Source organism: Acomys minous, assembly GCF_964271855.1.
Source record: "Acomys minous genome assembly, chromosome: 2".
Classification (NCBI taxonomy): domain Eukaryota; kingdom Metazoa; phylum Chordata; class Mammalia; order Rodentia; family Muridae; genus Acomys; species Acomys minous.
The window spans coordinates 66,933,788-66,952,152 of record NC_140484.1 but is presented as its reverse complement, the minus strand read 5'-3'; the positions used below and the strand labels follow the sequence as shown (position 1 = coordinate 66,952,152).

Below are 18,365 nucleotides of genomic sequence, written 5' to 3'. Positions count from 1 at the left end.
CATTTTATCACTCTCTTAAAGTAGCTGTGGAAGGGACCACCACTGTCAGGAACCTCTCTCTCTCTCTCTCTCTCTCTCTCTCTCTCTCTCTCTCTCTCTCTCTGTGTGTGTGTGTGTGTGTGTGTGTGTGTGTGTGTGTGTGTGTGTGTATTGCATCATGTTCATGGTATAGAAAGCAGTGCCGTGCCATAGGAAATGTGGAAATTTATGCCTAGTAGATGTGGATCTCTAACCACCTCAACTTGATTCTGGCTCCTGATGTGACTGAAAGTGACCTTGAGCAAACCACTGCCTATTCTGGACGAGTTCTTTCATGTGTCAGAATATACACACTGGAGAATTCCTGCAAGAATTGACAAAGACATGTGCGTTCCTCTGCCTCTATGGAGTCCTGTTGGCAAGCCTCCCTAGAGGGCACAGTTACAGCATTTTATGAGTCATTTTAGTGCTGTCATCAACATTCCATCACTACTGACTTCCCTCTGGCTTGAAAGAGCACGCTCTGAAGAACCACAATGTAGTTCCCTGGCAGGCATAGGTGGGAGCTAGCAGCCCCCTGGCTGAGTAGGCTGGATTCTCTTCTGGGGGCTCAGCAGAGGCTGGTATCAAGTCGCAGACAGAGCTGTGTCCTGTGACTGTAACCTTGCTATCAGTGTGTAAGGCTATGCTAGATCTGAGCTCAGCTAAGCCTGACCTGACTAAAGCCAGCAAAGCTGGGAACCTGGTCGCTATGGAGATCAACCCTCCAACAATCCCACTGGGAGCAGGAAATTTTGTTTAAATAAGCAAAAGAAAATGAGCTTCGGTTCCTCAGCAAACCGAGTTATAATAGTCCAAATTTCTATTCTGGTATTTTAACCTTTCAATATTGCCCTTAGGAATTCAGAGAGCAAATGATCTTCAATATGTTGTGTGTATTAGTGTGTGAGGGGGGTTAGGACAGAGGGGGAGGAAGGGAGGGGAGGGAGGGAGGGAGGGAGAGAGAGAGAGAGAGAGAGAGAGAGAGAGAGAGAGAGAGAGAGAGAGAGAGAGAATACTGAACTACCGATTTCTTAATGTTGGCCCCACTTACCTGGTTATCAACATCATTTTGATGCTGAGAAGTTGAGCTTCTTTTAAGTTATAGACCAAAGGCATCTCATTGAGAAAGGTGGCTGAGGAGCTCTGAAACTCACAGAAGAAGCCAGCCTGCAGAGCTGGGTGTGCTGGCTTCACCCCTCTCCAATTCTATCACTTAAATGTCTCTGTACCTTGCTGTCTTTATCTCTGAAATACCAGCCTTAGTTAACTCTTCCTCTTGTCATTCTTTTAAGGATCAAATCAAAAGTGATATTTGGACAGGCTTTGGCAACCCATGTGCTATGAATATATTAGTTAATGTTTTATAGCCTGTGCTTCCTACATAACCTGATGGTCTTTTCACAAGGCCAGAGCATCAGGCCACTAATGGAGGGTGTGTCCAGAGCATAATTAGCTACCAGCTCTCTAGCCTGACCATTTCTGCTAATCATTTGTAGGGCTAGTAAATGAGGCAGGTGTCAGACTCTCTGACTTTGAAACCCTGGGAGGGGGTGGCCCAGGAATCTGAACCTCTAGCCAGCACATAGGGTGATTCTACTGAACACTACAATGTAAGAATCAAGGATCTACTGGTATGTCTCAAAATATATTGATTTGCTCCAGAGGCAATCCCCGAGCATCTGTATCACCCTCAAGGAGGTTTTGTCAAGGCTGTCTGCGCGGGGCAGGGAGACATACAGGTGAACAGCCTACGGTCTTGTAATCAACCAAGAGGGAGAAGAAGACACATAGCTTACCCGAATCCTGTGGGCCACACGAGGAGTCCAGGGCCCGAGAAGATTGCTAGTGTTCTGCTTGCTCTTCTTTTCCCTGAGAAGCAAAGCCACCCCCACACAGTATTGACACAGCTCTGAAGCAGAGATAAGGAAGCCGCTGAGACTCAGGGAAGCCAGGATGCTGGGTGCCTTGTCCAGGGTTGTGTGAAGTCAATGAGTGGTGTGCTGGGAAACACTTAACCACACGGCTCAGACTGGGGAGGAAGGGGTGGCAGTGGGGGTGGGGAGACTGAGCTGTGGCTTTTGCTTGCTTCTATGGTGTAACTGTCTCCGGTGTATCTGGTTTCAACTACCAGCACACTGCCTCTGAAGGAGGAGCTGGGCGGCAGGGAGGGGGGGTTGTCGGGGGTGCCTTTGTAGGCTGGCAAGAAGTGGCCTCAGCATTCTGTTGCTTACATTTGTCATTCATGGCAATGACTGTGAGTGAGTGTCTGTCAAGGTGCAGAGGAGGGAGTAAATTGTTCTCCCTGCTTTTCCAGTGTTTTATATGAGCCCCCTCCATATTCGAAGCTATGTGAGGCAAGGTGGTTAGTGTGAAAGGGGGAGAAAAAACAGCTCCCTGAGGGAAGCTGTCTATACTTGGTTTCTTTTAGACTGAGGTCTGGCATGTCCAGTCGTCACTGACCACTCACCAGGCTCTGAGATACAGTGTTGGTCGTCACTGGAGGAGGCAGCATCCCATAGAAAGAGAAGAGACTGGGGAAGCCCTGAAAGCTGTCACCTGTCTGTCCACCCAGCACCTCTGAAATTACAGAGTCTGGGCTGGGGACAGAAGAGCCACAGTCCCCACATGTTTACCTGAGGGGAAGCTGAGACCCTTTATGTCCCAAGTTCCCATGATCTGGATCAAATCACGCCACTAACTATCCTCCCATTCTCTGAACATTTCATCCACATACCTAATAAGCTTACACTTGCTGCCTCGCCACACCCAGAATGGACAGACAGCAGCTGCCACGGGGACACCATGTGTGCCCAGTACCAGCCACACCAGGGGATGGCCCAGTGAGCCTCAAGTGTCCTTCCACAGGTTTAAGAATGACTACAGAGCGAGAAGATGAAGCCAGGGGGACTCAGTGTCCAGCAGGACAGCAACTGCCTGCAGATAGATGGGGGGGGGGGGAGATGGGGGAGATTGCGGGATATATCTGGTCCTAAGGTAAGACAGAATTGTGAATTCCATCCCAGCTCATCAGAAGCTTACCCAAGCTCCCCAGTTCATATTAGATAGCAGCGGCAGTAACCCCGAATGCTGGGCAGCTATGGGGCAGGTGAGCTGGGTCAAGGTCTGGTCAGCTAGGCTGGTACAAGCAGCATTGAGACACGGGAGTGCCCAGGCATCCTTCTCTTTCCTTAGATTTTCTTGACTCAGCCTGTCTCCAGCTCATATAGGGGAGGATAGAAGGGAAGAGGAGGAGGGGAACCACTGGGAGCCAGTCACTCTGCAAAGGAGCCTGCAGGGCTCCTTCCTCCGTGTGTGTGTGTGTGTGTGTGTGTGTGTGTGTGTGTGTGAGAGAGAGAGAGAGAGAGAGAGAGAGAGAGAGAGAGAGAGAGAGAGAGAGAGAGAGAGAGAGAATATATATCGGTGGGGTTTCTGTCTCAGAAGCAGCCAGCTTCCTAAGAGAAAGGGGAGAGAAAGGAGAAAGGGAGAAAGGGAGGAGAAAATTAGAGATGGGAGATACAGAAGGGGGAGGGGGCCGAAAGTGAGAGCACACAGGAGACTGAGCACAGAGGCAGAGAGAGGCAGATAGAGAGAGAAGGAGCCACGGAACAGGAGGGTGTGCTGAACGGAGCCAGCGCTTAGAGGGACCCGGCGAGGGCGGTGCGGGCAGAGGCAAAGCCAGCGACCACAGGCGCCTGCAAACCCGGATTCCAGGGCGCTACAGGAGTTCAGCGGGGCACCGGGCTTACTGGCCAAGAGGTGGTGGGAGGCTGGGACTGACCGCTCGCCCAGGTGCTCGCCGGTGAGGTGACCCAGAGTCTAAGAGGTTCCGCGCCCAGGTGCTAGCCTGGGAGGTCGCTTGGGGCTCCAGGTGGCTGCGTGCCTAGGTGCTAGGCCAGGGGGTGGTGCGGGGCTCTGGGTTGCTGGACGCTCTCTGGGTAGCCATGGCAACAGGGGACAGGGGTCTCTGGGCCGCCGTGTCTCCGAGGGGTTGAGGAGGCAGCGGGCTGCGCCATGGCGGCGCGGGGTTGCGGGCCCTGAGCGCCAGCTGCGGGGCGCGCACCATGAACTCGTGGGACGCGGGCCTGGCGGGGCTGCTGGTGGGCACGATCGGCGTGTCGCTGCTGTCCAACGGGCTGGTGCTGCTCTGCCTCCTGCACAGCGCTGACATCCGCCGCCAGGCGCCGGCGCTCTTCACCCTCAACCTCACGTGTGGCAACCTGCTGTGCACCGTGGTCAACATGCCACTAACACTGGCCGGCGTAGTGGCACAGAGGCAGCCTGCCGGGGACCGTCTATGCCGCCTGGCCGCCTTCCTTGACACCTTCCTGGCTGCTAACTCCATGCTCAGCATGGCCGCGCTCAGCATCGACCGCTGGGTGGCCGTGGTCTTCCCGCTGAGCTACCGTGCCAAAATGCGCCTCAGAGATGCTGCATTCATGGTGGCCTACACGTGGCTGCACGCGCTCACCTTCCCGGCCACTGCACTCGCCTTGTCCTGGCTGGGCTTCCACCAGCTGTACGCCTCTTGCACGCTGTGCAACCGGCGGCCCGAGGAGCGCCTGCGCTTTGCTGTCTTCACCAGCGCCTTCCACGCGCTCAGCTTCCTACTCTCCTTCATTGTGCTCTGCTTCACGTACCTCAAGGTGCTCAAGGTGGCCCGCTTCCATTGCAAGCGCATCGACGTGATCACCATGCAGACCCTCGTGCTGTTGGTGGACATCCACCCCAGGTGAGCGAGCGGCCTGATCCAGGGCTCTGGGGACCTGGTTGTGAGTTGGGAAGGTCTGAGCAGCCATGGTAAAACCTTGGGTGGGGGGGATCCCCTTTCGGTCTCAACGGCATTACGCAAGGGGTGGAATGGCAGGTGTTGTTTAAGCAGGTAGCTAGAGCGAAAGTGCCAGACCAAAATCTCAGCCAGAACTTTTTCCTTATTCTTGTAAGTCATCCTGGATAGTGTGCTCTGTCCACCGTGCGAAGCTTGAAAAGGGTTTACATCTGAGAGTGGGGCACGTCTAGAGACTTGGGGAAAAACCCTTAATAACTTATTGAACTGCGGGTGCTATTCCTTTGAGTCTTTGCTATCCTGGGTGTGACGCTACCTTGATCTCCTCTCTCTGGAGCCTCAAGATCCCTTCAAGAATTTGTACCTCAGGCTCCTGGACCTAAATCTGCCCACCCACCTCCATACTTTTGACCTGCCATTTCTCTGGAGAAGAGGGAGGGAAACAATGGAAGGACCGGCTGAGAGAGAACCTCTGTGGTCCTTAGTGTCCCATTGGGAGAGAAGAAGGGAACTGTCAATCAGGCTGTCCTGAGCTCACCTCATCTTTCCTCTTTATCAAGAGACGGGGGGGGGGGGGTTCCCTTCTGGGGCCTGGGGGGAGGGGGGCCTCTGGGGCCTCTGCCAGTTTCTGTACATTAAAAGCAGGCTCCCTCTCTGCTGCCTGGAACTCTAGGTAAGGGCTTCAGAATCCACTCGACACAGAAGATACAGCACACAGCACTGGTGATGGAAGGGCATGGTTCTATGTGTGAGCAGAGCCCCCAGGATGTGGGGAGCCTTGGGGTGGGGAAGAGGGCAGACTCCAATGTATCTCCGCCCTCCAGGGTAGAGTGGACAAGCAGGAGGTGTTAGTCTTGAGACTTCCCTGCCTTGAACAATGTCACCGTGCCAAATGTCACCATGAGTGCACATTAGAAAGGCATGGCTGAGTGTGTCCGCTGTCGCCCTCTAAGCAGTGACTTCAGATGACAGGCTGGTCCAGAATTCCACGAATGACATCTTCCCCACAGAAACTTGAACCGAATGTGCTTGCATCAGCTCTCTCAGCCAGTGTCTGCAGTTTATAGTCATTTCAGGAAAGAGTCTGCAGCCACACTTGCAGAAACACTCCTGTCCATTGCCCTTTGCTTTAGAAAGGGCCGTCCCAGAGCAGGGGCTAGGGCATCTTGTGAGGATGCTCAGAAAAGTTAACTCTTGCAGACTTGAATTAGTCCTAGAAAGCCCACTTGCCCGAGCCTCCCAGTGGAGAGAAAGAGAAGTGGAGCCAGGGAGAGAAATGCAGAAAGCCCAACCCCTGCTCCCAGTGGCCCCTCCCCAGAGGGTAGAGGCCACTTTGCATTCTATCTAGGCACAGGGGCTTCCTCTGATCCTGCCAGTCTCTCTGACATCAAGTCAGAATGACAGTGAGTATTTAGGGGGGCTCTCATAAGACAGATACTTTGGTGGGAATGCAGGCCTTTCTCAGCTCTGCAGAGAACCTTCACCTCTGTGTGTCAGGCTGTTTGGAGGAGCCCCTGCTTCTAGACCCTCCAGGGAGCTCTGTCAGGTCACAGAGCCATGGACTCCCTGGTGAGCACAAACTGCTCTTCCCAGAGGTCTCAAGCAGGAGTAGGGGGGGGGCCCAAGGGGGTGATCCACAGAACAGGACTCCCTGATCTGCTGGCTGACACTTCAGTGGCACAGTTGAGAAGTCATTGTCCTAGCTCTGACAGCTGCAAAGGAGTCCTGCCCTGCCTCAGGCTCTGATAGCCTTTGGTGCCAAGGACCTATGCTGTGAAACCTTAGAGTCTCAGTCCCAGGACAGTCTCTGGCCAGCCAGAGCAGCAAGTGACATCTCTGCTCCCTGGAAGTCATCCCAGCTACCTCACTTACCCCAGTACTTAGCTGAAAGAGATGTACTTTGTGTTGCCTGCATCCCAGGTACCATTTGTTAGGAAGTGATAGAGGCAGGCGATTTTCCTGCAGACTGAGTAGCAAGCTTTACCCCTTTGTTGCAGTCACCCCCTAAATAGTAGGAACCCTCTTTTTTTCCAAATATGAGATCCAGAGTGGCATCTTCCACATCTATTGTTCTTTGGTTTCCCAAGTCATTTCATTTAGGAAGCAGGGTACACTTTGCCATGTCTGGTCCACACCCAGATTTCCACCCTCCCTCCCTCCCAGTACCTGCTTTTCGGTTCTCCCAACCAAAGTTCTTGGAAGGCTCTATCTATTTCAGCAGTTATCAACCTATGGGTAGCAACCTCTTTGGGGGGTTGACCAACCATTCTACAGGGGTCACGTAAGACCATTAAAAAACACAGATACTTATATTTTATTTTCATAACAGTAGCAAAATTACAGGTATGAAGTAGCAACGAAAGTAATTTGTGGCTGGGGGTCACCACAACATGAGGAGCTATGTTAAAGGGTCACAGCATTAGGAAGTTTGAGAATCACTGTTCTAGTTAAGCCTCATCTGCTGCTGCCAGGTACAGCCAAGCAAATCAGGTGAGAGGGTGAGGCTGAGCTGGTCTGGAAAGAGAAGACACCACAGCTGGACCATCAGGCTTGCAGACTGCTACATGAAATACATTCTAATCGTCCCCCCCCCATCTTTGCAGATATGCCTCTTTAAAGTGAGGCTCAAATTTAGCATCTACAGGCTCCTTGGAGGCTAGCCTTGTCTGGGCTAGGGAGCACTAAGTGGCCCACTTACCTGACTTCTCCATCCCTGACTCCACCCAGCACCACAGGTGCCTTTCTTGGGCCATGTGCACACTGCAAGCCACACAGTCATGTTCCATGTACATAGGATGCTCTTCAGGCATGAGCTGAGTGCAACTGGAAAATTAGGAGTTTACTCTCGAATGGAGGGTGTGGGCTCCAGCTTTAATGTGCAGGGACCACTCTTGCTAGATCTGAGAGAGGAACTGCTCATGCCTGCATCCTTATCATAGACCTGGGGGCTCTTTCTCATCACCAGACATCTTGTCTCATGTCTTGAAAGCCAGAAAGCCAACACTGACCAGCCTGTGAGTGCTCCAAGTGTGGGCTCTGGAAGGACAATGGTCATCTCAGATCACTAAGGACTTAGAGCCATTTCTGAGGCCACCTCCCTCACTGCCTGTTCAGATATTTCCAGCGTGGCTGTTACTGGAACCTGACGTATCTCTTCAACCTCACATGTCACAAAGCCAGAAAGCCTGTCTGCACTGGTCTCAAAAATCTTAATTAATCATGCACAGATATTATGACACCCCCACCCCACCCCACCGTAGGCCAGCACACGTGTTCACGCTATGATCAGAGTGAGCTTTGGACCTCTTGTTTCCCTGTACCACAAACTCTGACTGAGAGCCTAGGGGCTCTGGGTACCACTAGCATGCCAAGGCCTGGTAGTGGGAGTAAGGGGGACACTCTAGAGTCTGAGGTCAGGAAAGCTGAGACGAGACTTAGTTCTGTCCCAAACTGCCAGTATGTTCTTGAGCATGTCCTAATTGGCCGGGTCCACAGTGTCCTCATCTGAGCACAAACATGATGGCAGTTCACAGGGACAAATTGGGAACTCTGCGTTGCAAAGCTATGCTGAGAGAGAAGACAGCAAGTGGTTTTGTGATCCCATCATTCTGAGAGCCCAATGAAGGGGTCTTACACCTGACTGAGTGAGGAAGTGCTAAGCTGATGGTCAAGATACTTCAGACCCGACCTCACTCACCTCTTGCCACCACTGCATTGTTATCCAGAAAAGCAGAGCCCAGGCGGGAAAGGCAGAGGGGCTTCGTTCACCCTTTTTCTTCATAAGAGATCAGGGAAGGACGGGCACACCCCTAACTGGAAGCACTAGGCTGGCAGTCAGTGCCCATGTGTCCGAAATCCCACTTGTACCTGACTTCCATGGAAGGCAGTGTCTTCATTCTTTTATGCCTCAGTTTCCCTACCTGTAAGCTTGGGTAGGCATATTGCTGCAGAGTCTACTGTTCTTTCCCAGCAGCAACATGGCCCTGGGGCCAAGTGCCTTCTGCAGACACTGTCTGTTCCATTGCTCATCACACTGGAATCTGTGATGTCCCTGTAAGTCCCAAGGAGGCCACAGAGTCAAATCAGGACTCGGCGTTCAATTGCATGATGCTAGTTCACAGCACCGCTGGCACACCCCTAGCCACAGCTGCCTCTCCCCTGTGGGGGTAGCGTGGGACAAGAAGGGCTTTTGCACATATAGGAAACACTGTGGCTCAGAGGTTAAAGTCAGAGCTGGAACACAGTATACAGTTTTTCCAATGAGTGTATGTTGAGTACAGAACAGTTTTGGGTTAGCACCCAGTAGGTGTTCACTGAGTCAAGCACAGTTCTTAGTACTTCTCATATTTGAGCTAAGTCACTCTCAGTGTGACCCGACAAGGCAGGTGCTCTCACTACCCTCAGTTTTAGAGATGAAGAAACTGATGTTTGAAGAGGATGTACCACTTGCTTAAAGCCACACCATCATTAAGTGACGGTGCCTCGATTTGAATCTGGACCTCCAGCTTTTCACACTTGACCGCGAGGCTGTTAGCCAAAAAGCAAAGTCCAAAGAATGGGGCACAGCTGCAAAGTACCCTCTGCTTAATCTGTCCCTGAAGAAGCAACACAGCAGATCTCTAAAGATCCGTGGAGCCTGAGGGAGTGACAGTGACAGCCCCAGCCTTTTCTTCCTTCAGTCATTCAAGTGTCTGTCTCTCCAAAGACACCCCTGACCCCCAAAGCCTTTACAGACATTACATTCTCCATGTTTTGGCAGAGCGATGGTCTGCTGTGGAGAGGGAAGGGCCAAAGTCTCTCATCAGGACCCTGACTCATTGAGGCGAATAAGGAAGCTCCCCACTTCTCAACACCCCCACTAGCCAGTGAGTCACATCCATCCCCATAATGGTCTACTTAGAGCTGTGGTGAAATCCTCCTCTGAGAGATAGGGGACTCATGTTCAGAAAGGCTTGGTGGCTCTCCTGAAGCCACAGAGTCAGGAGAGCAGTGGCTCTCCTGAGACAGTGTACCTAAGCAAGAGGGCATTCACTCTGAAGCACCTGAGGGCTGAGGGCACCGTCGGGGTCACACACTGAGGAAGATAGAGACACGGGTGCTCTTGTTCCCTTGAGGAGTCCCTTGCATGAATTTGGCCTGTCCGTTTATTGGATGCTGGAGTGTTCCTCTGTTGTCATAAAGGAATGCAGTGTGACGGGCTTCGGGGCATTTAGGTGACACCCCAAATCTGCACTCCACCACTCATCATGGGGATGTATAAATAGCCTCCTGCTTCTGAAGTCACCGCTGTTCTCCTTGGCTCTAGACTGAGACTCCAAGACTGAGGGACTCTTGAGTTTTAAAGCAAGACAGTTAAGCTGGTCATGTTTATGTACCCCCCTACCCCGCAACCCCCGCGCATGTCCCGCCCCCGCGCATGTCCTGCCCCAGCGCATGCCCCGCCCCAATCTCTAGGCCCACACTAAGCTCAAGCTGTATAAGTCACAGAAGCCAATGAGCCTTAGTGGAAAATGCTATGTAAACCCACCCATCGTCAGGAATTCAGGGATATGAGTTAAGCAGGAGCTGAGTGACCCCAAGTCCACCACATGCCATCACAGATATATGAGGGGAGAGTTACACTTGGTTCCAATCTCTGGCCTGGATTCAGATTCTAGCATCTCTGGCTTGCCATACATCCTCAGAAACTAGGCAACCATTTGGGATGGGATAGTAAACAGAGGCAGTGTCTGACCAAGTGCTGACCACCCTATAGTCCCCACTTAGGAATGGTGTGAGTGTCCTATGTGACCCTGAGCAAATTTTTCACTCTTCTTCACCTCAAGATGCTTTTTTCAAATGTGGGACCATAACTAATGACACCATCCTTGGCTGCTAGACACAGTGTGTCAACTAAACAAGTTCTTGTGAAACACCATCACAGAACCTAGCATGACACATGGTAGAGACCCAGACATTATTAGTGTCACTCACTAGAAAGTAGTAGTGTTAGTGTGGCCAACACATTTTCAGACAGTGGGACACTTTGATTCCAAGCCTAGATCTTAACTCTATAAGTTTATATAAAGGCAGATGTCAAGAGGAGATTCCAGATCGTTCTATCCAAACTGTCCATGTGAGAAGAAATCTGAGAGAGCAGAGACCTGACTATGGATTAAATCTCCTAGAAGCAGTGGGCGGCCTTGGCATTAACAATGCACTTGGATCCAGTTCATAACTCCTGTCTCTACCGCTTGCTTTTGTGAAGCAACTAGCTTGTCTTCAGGGGCAAGTCTCTGCAGCCCAACCAGGTTCTGCTGAGTTGGCTTGCTGGGCAGCACTGCTTCCAGTCTCCCTCTGCTCACCTATGTCCACACTCGTCACTACAAGATAGAGCTTATGGAACCTGGAGCTGGGCTGTCTGCCCAGGAAAGCTGTTTTCCTGTGCCCCGTGCCTGTGATATGCTGGCACATGGCCCCCAATCGCTACACACCATGAGCTGCAAAGGCAACTGAATCCTATTGGTGCTGAGCAATCAGCCCCTGACAGGGCTTGGAACAGAGTGCCACAAGGAACAGGGTGTGACTAAGACCATGAGTCGTTCTTGATTCTATCTCCTAAGTGGCATCCTCAGTGCCTAGAGGACTTAGCTGTCCCTTTGTTTCTCCTATCTTGGCCTCTGGAGTAATCAAGTAGCTCTCCATCAATGACACCAGTGTGACAATCCTAGGTCCAGGCAGAGGTAAAGATGCTCTGAGACAAGAGCAGCAGAAGGCCTTCCTATGTTATATTGTGTGGATGGCGCCCGGGCAACCACAGTGAGAAAGACCATCTTTTGTTTGGTTGGTTGGTTTGGGGGTTTGTTGCTGTTGTTGTTTTTCAAGACAGGGTTTCTCTATGTAGCCTTGGCTGTCCTGGAACTTACTCTGTAGACCAGGCTGGCCTCGAACTCACAGAGATCCACCTGCCTCTGCCTCCAGGCTGAGAAAGATCATCGTCAAGTTATATGGACACAATTCAGAGCTGCCTCTCCTCACCTGTCCCCTTCTTCACAGAGTCCCTCGTCATCCGTCTAAAACAAGGCAGACGTCTCAGTTTCCTTTCTTGTTGCTATGGTAAAGTACCGGGATAAAAGCAGTTTTAAGGGAGAGAGCCTCTTTTTCTTCATAGTTCAAGGGATAGTCCATAATGGCAGGGCAGTCAAGGTAGCAGGAGCTCAAGGAAGCTGGTCACAGTATATTTATAACCAGGAAGCAGATGGTAATCAATGTCACTGATCAGCTTGCTTGTCCCATTTCATATAGGCTGGGATCTCAGGCCAGGAACTGCACATGCCCACAACTAAGATGGGTCTTTCCCTATCGATGAATGTAATCATGCTAATTCCCCACAGGTACGCAGAGGCCCACCTTCCACGTGATCCTAGATTCTGTCAAGTTGACAGTTAACACAGACTATTACAGTAGGTGAGCCCCATAGGCAGGGAAGCAGCCCCCACAGGAGTGAAAATGGTAAAGATAAGAAAAAAAAAAGACAACACACAGATTTGCTCCTCCAAGATCATGCAGGGGGATCGGTGAGTAACATAAGCAGCAAAAATAATAAATGTGTGTTTATTATACTCATTGTATAATACTAATTGTATTATTCATTTGTACACTGGATCCATTTTGCAGAATACACTGTGTGTGTGTGTGTGTGTGTGAGAGAGAGAGAGAGAGAGAGAGAGAGAGAGAGAGAGAGAGAGAGAGAGTGTGTGTGTGTGTGTGTGTGTGTGTGTGTGTGTGTGTGTGATGGTCAGTTTTAAGTGTCAACTTGTCACAACCTGGAATTACCTGGGAGGAACATTTTGGTTGAGGAATTATCTAGATCATGTAGACCTGTGGGCATGTGGCATTATCTTCGTGATCCTGTGGCATAAGGATGTCACCATTTCCCCAGGCCGAGGGTTCTAAACCCGGGGCAGGAGAACGCTAACGGCATAAGGGAGCCGGGAACATGGCTCTGTTCCCACTCTCTTCTCTGAATGCTAGATGGGATCTGGCTAGTTGTCTGCCTTCTTGCCTTCCACCCAATAACAGGCTGGGTCACGGGAGTGTGAGCCACATGAACCCTTTCCCTCTCCTGAGTTGCTTGCTTTACGGTCAGGATGTTTTATCACAGAGGGGAAAAAAAGAAAGGAAACTAGGACACTGTGCATTTAATTCTTCAAAACAGCCCCATTTAATATTATGTCGCATTGTCTATAAGAAAGCACATCATCAAAATGTGGTGTGTGATACTAAACTACAGATAATGACCTTGGCACCATCTCACAGCTTGCCAGAGGGCATAAGACTGGGCGCCAGGTGTCTCATCGGCTTCATAGTCACATGCCTAGGCTAAGCAATTGCTTTGTGTTCATGAGTAGCACCTCCCTGTATCCTGGCCAGGCCACCCCATGTGTTACCTTCTCCTCTCTGCCCTGTGCAGTGTGAGGGAACGCTGTCTTGAGGAACAGAAGCGGAGGCGACAGCGTGCCACCAAGAAGATCAGCACCTTCATAGGGACCTTCCTCGTGTGCTTCGCGCCCTATGTGATTACCAGGTAAGCAGCTGACCTGCGGGTGGAGCGGGAGGGGGGTGGGGGGCGGGAGGCGTGTCAGAGTGGTGCCCCTCTTGGTCACATATCTTTCCTGATAGCGCAGCAGGGTTAGAGTGAACACTTGTATGCTTCTCTTCAGCCTCTGACTCTCCCTTATTAATAACTAGCATTTTAAAGATTTGTTTTTATTTTTAATCATATGTAGGCGTATGTGTATGTGTGTGGGCATATACATGGAGATGCACATGTCTGTAGAGGCCAGAAGAGGGTTTGGATTCCTGGAGCTGGAATTACAAGCACTTGTGAGCTGCTGGCAAGGGCGCTGAGAACTGAATTCAGATAGTACTCTGGGTTCCTAGCCACTGAGCTGTCTGTCTTTCTAGCCCGCCAGTTAGCATTTTGAGTGCATGCTAGTTACCCAGTACCTTGTGACAATTCAGTACATGTATTTAATGGGTACTAATCAAGTCAAGGAAGTTAACATGTCCAGTTGATTAGCACATAATCACTGCACACACCTACGAGGCCCTGCGTGAGATTACACTACACATGCACAACGTGTGCTGATCAATTAGGCTAATTTATTCTCCATCTCCTTGCTATTGCCCCATGTTTGGAGCCTTCAAGTGCATCTCTGTTCATAATTTATAATGTATATAACTGACTGTTGTGAAATGCAGTCCCCCACTGGGGTGTAGAATGTAAGAACATACTCCTCATGTCCATTTTAATGCCCATTATCCACCCCACCCCTAACTTTCCCTTTGTCCCAGCTTTGGGGGCATCACTCAGTACATTCTGATGAGCTTTTTAAGGTGTGTGTTTATGAGAGAGCAAGTGACACCTGTCTGAGTATCTCATCATGTCCTCTGGTTCCATCTGCTTTGTCTGAATAATATTCTGTTGTGTGTATCTACTCCACATTTTTCAATTTGTCCATCGCAAGCCCAGAGGTTGGTTTCCTCCTTAGCTGCTGTGAGGAGTGCTCCAGTAAACACAGCCGCCCAGGCCTCTGCGGTATTCTCATTTCATTGGTCATACACCCAGAAGCAGGCCAGTTGTTCCAAATGACAGGTCTATTGGCTTTTGGGGAACCTTCAATTGCTCTCCATAATCAGCCTTGGATTTTTATGTGTTAAACTCAGTACCCCACAGCGGAAAGGCTCTTCACTCAGTCTCCAGATTACCGCATCCTAATTCATCACCCCACATCCACACTCCAGGAGATGCTGACAGGAAGAAACAGGGAGAAAAGGTGGAGGAGTTATAGGGTGCCACTGCCCACTGTGTGCTGGGTAGCCAGCCCCTGGAACGGTCTACGGTCTACTTCAGGGATTCCCGACTCCTGAACAAAAGCTGACATTTCTTTCTGTGCCCTCCCAGGCCGCCCACCTCCCCTGGGGCTGTGCTGTTAGGCCAGACACTATGAAGTTTTCCTCTTCCAGAGTACCAATAGCCAGACAGGGCTGCAGTTCACTGGACCAGCATTCTTCAGACCAGCCTGCCCCAGCTGTGATAGTTCCCCCATGCCAGTTTCAGACAGAGAAGGAAGAAAGAAAAGGGTTGCCTCCCCTCCCACCTCTTTCTTCCAAGCTGCTTTGTGATCAGGATGAGAGGAAAATCCTCCAGCTTTGTATCCTAAGTTGTGATCTGCAAAGCCAGAACACAAAGGACAGGGTTTCTATTTAAGAGGTGGAGACGGGAGCTTTGATTGAGTCTGGGAAATGGTTTTCTCTGTGTAGGAGTGGGGGGGGGGCATGGAGAGGGAGGGAGAGAGAAAGAGAGAGAGAGAGAGAGAGAGAGAGAGAGAGAGAGAGAGAGAGAGGCAGACTGACAGACAGGCAGACAGACAGGCAGAGACAGAGAGACAGAGAAAGAGAGAGGCAGAGAGAGATAGAGAGACAGACCCACAAATAGACAGAGAGAGAGGAGGGAGAGAGAGAGAAAACCACACAGCTAGAACTATTGCAGATGGCCACCCCCATCCCCTTTGCTGTCACACAGTCTCCTGTTCCTCATGAGGACAAGCCAACTGTGACTGACCCCTCTGTTACCCTCACTTGCCCTTACACAGAGCCCAGCCGGGTTGCTTGTAATCTCAGTCCTGGCCTCCAGTTCTTTCTGCAGGGCAAGAGGCTGTCCTTTGCCCTGGGGACCCATCGAACGTACAGGCAATGCATACTGGGAGCCTTGCTCACCTCTCTAGCCCCAGCCCAGGCCTAAGTACAGAGCCGCTCACTGCCCTCCATGGTATGTTTTCTTGTGGGGAGTCCAACTCAGCCTATCTCTCATTCTGAACAGAGGACTTGAAGCTATGTGCATGGGTCCCTGGATGATCTGACCACAGAGCAAGATAGAGTCATCAATATTTTCTTCTCCAACTGTCTACTAGACCGCAGTACTGTTGCTATGTTGCGCACAGATGACTCTTGGCAGAGAGAGGCTTCCCTACACATTATAAGATCTATCATGGGCTCCTTGGTCCAAATAACTTCTCCAGTTTGACAATCAAGTCTCCAGATATTGCCAAGTGTTCCCTGGGACCAGAGTCACGCTGACTCATAAGCTGTGGTCTAGACCCATACCCCAGCCAGGAAGCCAGAGCTACCTTAAATCAGGACTCTGAATAAGACCTAACAGCCACTGAGAGACAGAGATGCCTCCCTAAGACAACCTTAGCTCTACCCTTCTGCTATGCAACTTTGGGCCAGTGCCCTCACCTCTCTGGGCCTTCAGAAGACAGTGTGATATGCTGGGGTTAAAGGATATGAGAGTGGTGAAGTGTGTGACACAGGCATGCCTGTTTGGATTCCCAGGCCATAATTCTTTCTGCCCCACCCCCACTCCACCTTGACACTGGAGACTGACAGAGAGTTGGTCAGTCACAGAAAGTGGGTAAGAAGAGCATACAGAGATCCTTCCTCTTAAACCTCAGAGAGAGCAGAAGTCACGGACTGGACCGAGGAGGTGAACTTGAACCCTCAGGGAATAAGTAATATGACTCCCACTTTAGGCAACTAAGGCTTAATTTCATTTCTTAACATGTTCTATCTCTTTCTCCCTCCTTCCCTCTTCCTGTGCTCTGATTTTTGCCTATTTTCTTCTAATACTGCCCAGGCAATAATGCTCCAGCCAAACTGCTAGCAGATCCATAGCTCAGTTCACTCCCTCCAGATGGAGTTAATGTGACTGGGCTTTTTAAAAAAAACATTCCCAAAACTGTGCATCCTGTATGAGAGTAAGCAGCGTTTCCAGGGTGAAAATGGCCTCACCCACTCCTGTATAGAAGTTGGATCAGGGCTCCTCCCCCAATACCTCCTCAGTATGGACCCCGAATCAGGGGAAGCCACCCCACCCCATCACCTCCCGCCAGCATCGTCTTCATGTGTACGCAGAGCTACCCCAAGCAACCCTCTCACAGTGGCACACTCACAGTGGCACACTCACTCACCTCCCATCACTTTGTTGCACATGTCTCCAGAATCTTCTCTAGCAAATTCCATCTTCAGCAAGTTCCCTTGAAAGTTAAGGATGAACTGAAGAGACCCGTCTCCCCCTTCCCACCTACCCACCCACCCCCCACCCCCACAGACGTTCCCTGTGGGAACCCTGGCCCTGTAAGTAGAGATCATAGTTAAGACAAAGCCATCAGGCAGGCCCAGAACCCAGGTCTGCGGCAGGATGGAGCTTCCGGGCGAGGTCTCATGGGCATATACCGTGTGAATTGGGTAGGGCCATGTAGGTGTGGGGAAGAGTGACAAACGAAGCAGGAGAGACAGAATGAATGGGGTGTAGAGTGGGGTGTTTTCTAGTGTGAGAGCCACCAGTCATGGGTGGTTCTTGAAGTGTGACCTGTCCAAAACAAGATGTGTCTACCTCAGGTTTATAATTACTGATATTTAGCATGATAAAAAAATACAATCAATACTACTCACAGCAATTTCCTAGTGGGATAATAAGTTAAATATACAATAAAAACTAAATTCATCTGCTGTGTGTGTGTAAATTCATCTGCTGTGTGTGTGTGTGTGTGTGTGTGTGTGTGTGTGTGTGTGTGTTGTGTGTGTGTCCCACGAGTACGCATGCATGCACGTCCATATGTGTGTGCATATGGAAGCCAGGCCGTAGGTGATGTTCAGGCACTGTCATCTTTTCTTTCTTTCTTGTGAGAGCTTTTAGTGGAGGCCTGACATATCTCTGTTCCACAGTCACGCAGCTCCTCTGAGCTCTGGGTCAGCTAGACTGTTGTTCCTGGAGTGACCAGGCAGGGCCATTAGGGCCATTGCAGATTTCTACCCACAGGCTCTTGGGAAATACTTTCTGAATTAATGTTCGCATGTCTTCAAGCGATTGTAAGCCTATCGTCTGTGCAGCAGTCTATACTTACAAATAATTACAGTTGTCGTAAATCATCAGGATCAGGTTTGGAGGCATTTGCGGATCTGATGGCCCCATTATTATAGCTTTCCAGAGTAATGGAGTGACAGAGAGGGAAGAGGGGTTAATGTGCAGGTGGCTCCCTACTGTCAACGTTCTATTAATAAATGACTCTTCTGTTCTAATGTCTCCTGAAAGCTTAGAGCTTACAAGCCTTTGCATATGCAGATCAAGTCTCCAGAAGCCTTGGGGATAACCAGCCTATTTTCCCAAGCAATGTTCCAATGTTCTGTCACTCACGTTGCATTTTATGCAGTGTGTGTGTGTGTGTGTGTGTGTGTGTGTGTGTGTGTTGTGTCTGTCTCTGTGTGACACTGTGTCTGTGTGTGTCAGTATGTGTACGTGTATGTTTGTGTGTGTGTGTCTGTGTCTCTCTGCATGAGTCTGTTTGTGTCTTTGTGTGTGGGTATGTCTCTGTATGTGTGTTTGTATGTCTGTGTGTGGTGTGTTACAAGAAGGGACACACAACTGGGGACAGAAACAGAAAAAAGAGCAAAGGAGCAGTGCTGGGCAGAGGAACTATGAAGAGGAGACCCTAGTGTGCTGCTTTAAATTCAGGAT

The 18,365-nt window shown here is 50.5% G+C and overlaps 1 protein-coding gene across 3 annotated transcripts in view; it reads left to right on the top strand.

The window, feature by feature from the left end:
* Nucleotides 1-3,200: 3,200 nt before the first annotated feature.
* GPR26 (G protein-coupled receptor 26) overlaps nucleotides 3,201-18,365 on the top strand; it is a 32,039-nt gene continuing 16,874 nt past the window's right edge. Inside the window, exons 1-2 of one of the 3 annotated variants that reach the window (XM_084758382.1) lie at nucleotides 3,201-4,750; nucleotides 13,257-13,370. In XM_084758382.1, coding sequence (XP_084614508.1) covers nucleotides 4,083-4,750; nucleotides 13,257-13,370 — 782 coding nt within the window. In that variant the 5' untranslated portion in view covers nucleotides 3,201-4,082. The remainder of the gene's footprint in view (nucleotides 4,751-13,256; nucleotides 13,371-18,365) is intronic. The other 2 variants (XM_084758380.1, XM_084758381.1) reach the window with 2 other exon arrangements.